General features: G+C 36.7%; 1 protein-coding gene across 2 annotated transcripts; it reads left to right on the top strand.

Moving 5' to 3' along the window:
• Positions 1–1752: 1752 nt before the first annotated feature.
• On the top strand, positions 1753–5388 carry LOC117431210 (protein YIPF5-like). Of its 2 annotated transcripts, none has more exons than XM_034051936.3 (7): positions 1753–1855; positions 2272–2343; positions 2595–2717; positions 3105–3274; positions 3755–3900; positions 4170–4351; positions 4810–5388. In XM_034051936.3, the coding sequence occupies exons 3-7, from the start codon at positions 2605–2607 to the stop codon at positions 4970–4972; spliced, it is 774 nt and encodes a 257-aa protein (XP_033907827.1). In that variant the 5' UTR covers positions 1753–1855; positions 2272–2343; positions 2595–2604; the 3' UTR covers positions 4973–5388. The 2 variants fall into 2 exon arrangements, with proteins under 2 accessions (XP_033907827.1, XP_033907828.1); XM_034051937.3 differs by having other exon boundaries at positions 1773–1855; positions 2275–2343.
• Positions 5389–5739: the final 351 nt, after the last annotated feature.

Genomic DNA, 5739 nt, shown 5'->3' with positions numbered 1-5739 from the left:
ACAGCACATTAAAGACTTGGTAGGTTATCTCCGAGTTAATCTGCCTACCGAGGCGCCTAGAGTTCTTGAGACATCTGAATGTGCTTGTCAGAATGCCAGCGGTTCATTTCAAGACATCTCGGAGGTTGTTTGCTAGTGTGGAATTGTTAAAGTAACCACTGTCAACATAAACCTTATTAGCACGGAAAATTCTGACAGGGAGGAATCGTGTATTTAAGCTACAGGAGTCATGCCCACAGGCAGGGAAGTTGGCAGCAGCATGTGTAATCCTGCACCTGCATCCCTGTAGATTTATAGAACCATTTGGTACCCTGACAGTGGCATGCATGCACTATTCATGTATAGCTTCCAGGATATTTTGACATGTATTCAATTTGATTGTCTGTAGCTGCTTTGCGGTATTTGGAAAGTGGCTTCAGCTGTAACAAGAACAATAAGCCCCGAATCTCTTTCAGCCGTGCAAGATTTCGATTTGTCTTGGACAAAGAGTCACGTGATTTACATGTGATAACTTCTTTTAGAACTGTGTATGAATTTAAGATTTTAGTAACTGGCAGTGCTTTCTATAGAATAATAGCTGTGCCCCTCAGTTAATTTGGGCTTATTGTGCTGGAGAGGTTGCTAGGCACCGCTATGGCTTCTGCCGAGGGAGATTGCTTATAGAATTTCAACTCAATTTACAGGTGAAAAACCTGGCATCTGTGAGATATTCTCCATTCAATGTTAATATTTTACTCGAATAGGAAGTGTTTTCTCTAGGTGACTTAAAAAATAAGGTACAAAAATACTTCTTGAATTGAAAGGGTTTATCTGTACATTTTCTTTCTTTCTTTCTTTCTTTCTTTCTTTCTTCCTTTCTTTCCTTAGGCCTTCGCTACTGGAAAACAGGAATTGTGTTTTTCATGAGTACTTGTGTATTACACAAAAATCTTAATTAAATAACTACATCCAGATATTTAGATCCACATGTTTAATGCTAAAAAGGCGTGAGTTTTCAATGGACTGACAAACGCAAGGCAGTTAATTAAATACTCAATGGTAAAATGATATAAATCAACGCAACACTGCACAGTAGTATACATGGAGAGAGAGAGAGAGAGAGAGAGAGAGAGAGAGAGAGAGAGAGAGAGAGAGAGAGAGAGAGAGAGAGAGAGAGAGAGAGAGAGAGAGAGAGAGAGAGAGAGAGTATGTAACTGAACACATTTACATAATACTACAAACACAAGCAATAAAGAGAGACATTGCCGGACTGTTGGGAGAGGCTTCATTTTTTATTTGTTTTCTTTATGTTCTGTATCAATATTAAATATCAATATTTAAGAAGCATCCTGGGATGTGTACAAATGAAAGATAGTCCAGACAGTATTGAAGAAATTAAGCTCATACATAAATCTATGCAGAAGTATTTTTTTCTTCTTAAAATAGCAACAACATTGTGTCACATTTCCTTAAAGAAACATATTTTTCTTCCCATTCCAAACTCATTACACACACACACACACACACACACACACACACACACACACACAAACACAAACGCGTACAGGCAACCATTACTGTACGCACACTCCTGTGTAGAAATAATTAAGAGCTGAAAAGCATGCAACTTTTTATTTCTTTTAAAATCAATCAATAGGCACAAGAGCAAACTTGAAGCTCTCTCGTACCCAAGATGTGTTAATTTGCCTGCCGTCCTCTAGGTGGCAATGTGCGGTTACAGCTAGGCGGCTCCCCACAGTCGGAATGTACCCGCCCACATTTGCCTTGCTCTACGTGACCCGGAAGAATATTTCATTCGGGCTTGACACGTAGCACCAAAGCTGGAAGTTCATACTGAAAGGAAACTGTTAGGAGGGTGAGCTTTGAATTAAATGTATCGGTTTATCATTCAGCGAATTAATGATAAAGGCATGTTTAAGTAGTTGAACTGCCGTTCCCAGTATTGCCAGTTGTCTTGTTCAGGCTATCCTGATAGTTGTAACTATATGTCGTTTTGCATTATTTACATAAGGATAGTAAAATACCGGTTATAATGTAATGTTTGTCTTAATATTGCTCATCGATACATGCATCCAATAAACGATGTAAATACCGTTAGGATTTGTCAAACATAATTTAGAGTGCATTATTTTTAAGTTACACAATAAAATGATTGAAATGATGTCAGTGGAGTTTTGAACCGACACGTTGTAACAGTGTAAGGTTGGCTGTCTTACTGCATCCGTTCTGCCACACGTTATGCTAATTTTTATTTATTTATTAAAATCCTAGTAGGTACCATTCTGAGAACACTTCTTGGACCGGGACCAGGTCAAAACCGTTATAGGAGACCGTCTAATAAGGGCAAGTAACTGTGTTTTACTTTTTACATAGTTCTTCAGAAGTGAGACCAGACACCAGCACTGAGTTTTGTGATGCTACGTTATCTTCACTTGGGGATAAATTAAATGATTAAAGTAATTTTTTTTGAAAATAGGTTATATAATAATAATAATACGTTATATAATAATAATAATAATAATAATAATAATAATATATTTATTTTTATATAGCGCCTTTCATACTTGACCATCATCTTTACATTTTCTTTACAGGCTGTTTGAAATGTCAGGCTTTGACAGCTTAAACCCAGATTTTTACCAGACGAGCTACAGCATTGATGACCAAGCACAGGGCACCTATGACTCCAATAATGCAGGGGATCCATACAGTAACAAGTACAGTTTATATATACACATGTTCATTGATTTAATTAATATGTATTAGTTTAAGACTATTAATATAATACTTCAGAATTTACTACCAGTGCGGCATTGTTTCACAAGTTACTTGTTTCCTAAAATCCTGTCAAATGAAAACACACTGTAGTAGGCCAGTAGTTTGTATGTGACATTCAGCTTATGATATATTTCATGTTTTTGTCATTATTTTCAAGGCAGCAAAAGTGTTAAAACATGATATGAATATATGTATATCATGGTGGACCACATAGTCTTTTAACTGTCAGTTAAATTGAAACAGTGTTTTAGAAAACAAACCTTTATTGTAAAGTTATATAAATCTATGTAAAAATACACATTCACATTTTATGTTTTTATGTTTAGGCAACAATATGGCAACTACAACTATCCCCACCAAGGTGGGCTTTCAACCCCAGGAGTAATGCAGCCACAGCAACCTTACACTGGACAGATCTACCAGCCAACCTTTACACCAACCGCTCCACAGTCTGTCTACGGGTCCAGTTTTGAAGACGAGCCTCCATTACTTGAGGGTAATAAAAAATAATAATAATAAGCACGAAGTTTATTTGCAGAAACGTTTCTATGCACCAGCAGTAGCACTAGTCAGGTAGCTTTGATCTACAGCGGAACTGCAGTAGAGATTGCATTTGTATTGATTCTACATTAAACTATGTGAACTATTTTGTAAAAGTAAAGTGGATTGTTGAAATCGACAGATGTTTTGACAAAGTTTCGCACCCAATATCTGTAGTGGCCAAGCTGTTCCTTATTTTGCACTGTAGTAATTGTGGCATTTGGGGGAAAATATGATCAGATTGAACCGGAAATGAACAGAGAACATCCTTTATTGAGTCTTAACAAAATATATCTGGTTTTGGGAGTAAAATATGTGAGAAATATCTGTTGCCTTTACACTTTTAAACTATAGTCTGACTAAATGTTAAGAGATTTCCGCGATCACAAAAGTACATTATCTCATAATGTTTTCCTTTAATTTTCTTTGCGTGGAGAATTGGGAATAAACTTTGACCACATCTGGCAGAAGACCCTCACTGTGCTCCACCCTCTGAAGGTAGCAGATGGAAGCATAATGAATGAGACAGACCTGGCAGGACCAATGGTCTTCTGTCTGGCATTTGGGGCTACATTGTTGCTGGTATGATTTCTTTTCAAGTTGTTTATTTTTAGCAGACACATTAGCAGTTTTGTATTGCGTTTAGTAAAATCTGTTTCACAGTGGAATGGGACAATGTTTCGACCAGACAAGTTTTGACCTGGACATTTTCAAGCATATTTTGTGAACCACTTGGCTATTACACGCCTAGTATTATATTTGTGAGTTTTTTGTTATCACTTTAATTTTAGTCTTATGTTGGGGCTTGTTACAGTATAAGATTTTCTTTTTTTTTCTCTTCACTTTTCTAGGCTGGAAAAATACAGTTTGGCTATGTGTATGGAATTAGTGCAATTGGCTGCTTGGGAATGTACTGTTTGCTGAACCTAATGAGTATGACAGGAGTCTCATTTGGCTGTGTGGGCAGTGTCCTGGGCTACTGTCTGCTGCCAATGATTATCTTGTCTAGCTTCGGTGTGCTGTTTTCACTGCAGTAAGTATAACTATATGGTATAATACTGAGAAAAACAACTGAAGTAATATTTCATTTACACTTTGCAATTTACAAAATGCAGGCAGGCTATCCAAAGTTTAAGGTGGTAGTGTCCCAAAAAAAATCTAAATGTAAAAGTTGTACTTTTGAATAAACAAATCACAGTTGGGTGGCGTCAAGCGAATTGACCCTATAGAGTGCAACGTCTTTTCAATTTAAAAGAAACACAGGGAGTTCCAGAGGCTGTATAGTAAGTCAAAGGCTTAGCTTAAAGTCTCGGGTAAGGTTAGTTAGTTGAAGGAACTGTTTAAATAATTCATTGTCAGGAAAGTAAGTATGAGCTCAAACTTGCTACAGTTACCATATCAAATGTACAGGTTCAAGTTCACTGGAATTGGTGTCGCTTCACTGAATATTTAAGTTCCAGTAGTCTAACAATTGTTTGTTTCTTATTGCAGAGGAATGGTGGGGATCGTCATCACGGCTATGATTATTGGATGGTGTAGTTTTTCCGCTTCCAAAATTTTCATCTCTGCTTTAGCCATGGATGGGCAGCAACTTTTAGTGGCATATCCTTGTGCTCTGTTATATGGAGTTTTTGCTTTGATTTCAGTATTTTAAACTGATAATTGTAAGTTGATGGACTAAAATAGGACAAGCAACCAAATGTACGGCCACCTGGCAATGAATTAGTGGTTCATCGTTCAGCCTGCTGTAAAGGTGGGCACATTCCTTCTGAGCACCTGAGGGATCAACTCAAATCAATACATGCATATCATGCAGCCTTTTTGTCTTTTTTTATTTTTTTATTTATTTTTTTTTAAATAAAGAACATCCAGATTCTGATGCAGTGGCAGTAGCTTTAATTTTTTGGCACAATACTGTATACAAAACTATAATGTACAGAATGCTCCCCATACGTTCCTGTTAATTGTGGCCTTTAGAAATCCAGTCCTTCACCACGCTGTTTAATATATGATGCAATTGTATCTAAATGTGGATTTTTATCATAAATAAAACCGTGTTGTTGTAGTTTTTGTATATGTCGCTGTGCTTATGTAAATCAGATTGGCATAATGTGGGTTTTGCATTTTAATCCTAAATTCTAAGATGGCATTCATTAAAATTTAAAATTGTTTTCAGGTGGTCAAGTTTTCTAAATGTTGACAGTCGAGAATCATCATGAAGTCACAAATAAATATGTAATATACAAATCTCAGATGCACTTTGTAGCTACTGTGTGTCTGTGAGACACCGTGGTGGTACACCTTTTTTCCCAGAACGTGTGCATGTTTATCAGAAAACCCCGAATTCAGGGCCTTCAGTTAAAATATTTTCAGTAAGTTTCGAGTAATGCTCTGTAATTTGCCAACTTTCCTACATGCTTA

The sequence above is a fragment of the Acipenser ruthenus genome, chromosome 22 (assembly GCF_902713425.1).
Source record: "Acipenser ruthenus chromosome 22, fAciRut3.2 maternal haplotype, whole genome shotgun sequence".
NCBI classification, from domain to species: Eukaryota; Metazoa; Chordata; class Actinopteri; order Acipenseriformes; family Acipenseridae; genus Acipenser; species Acipenser ruthenus.
Note: the sequence above shows the minus strand (reverse complement) of the source record. Positions and strands in the feature narration are given on the sequence as shown.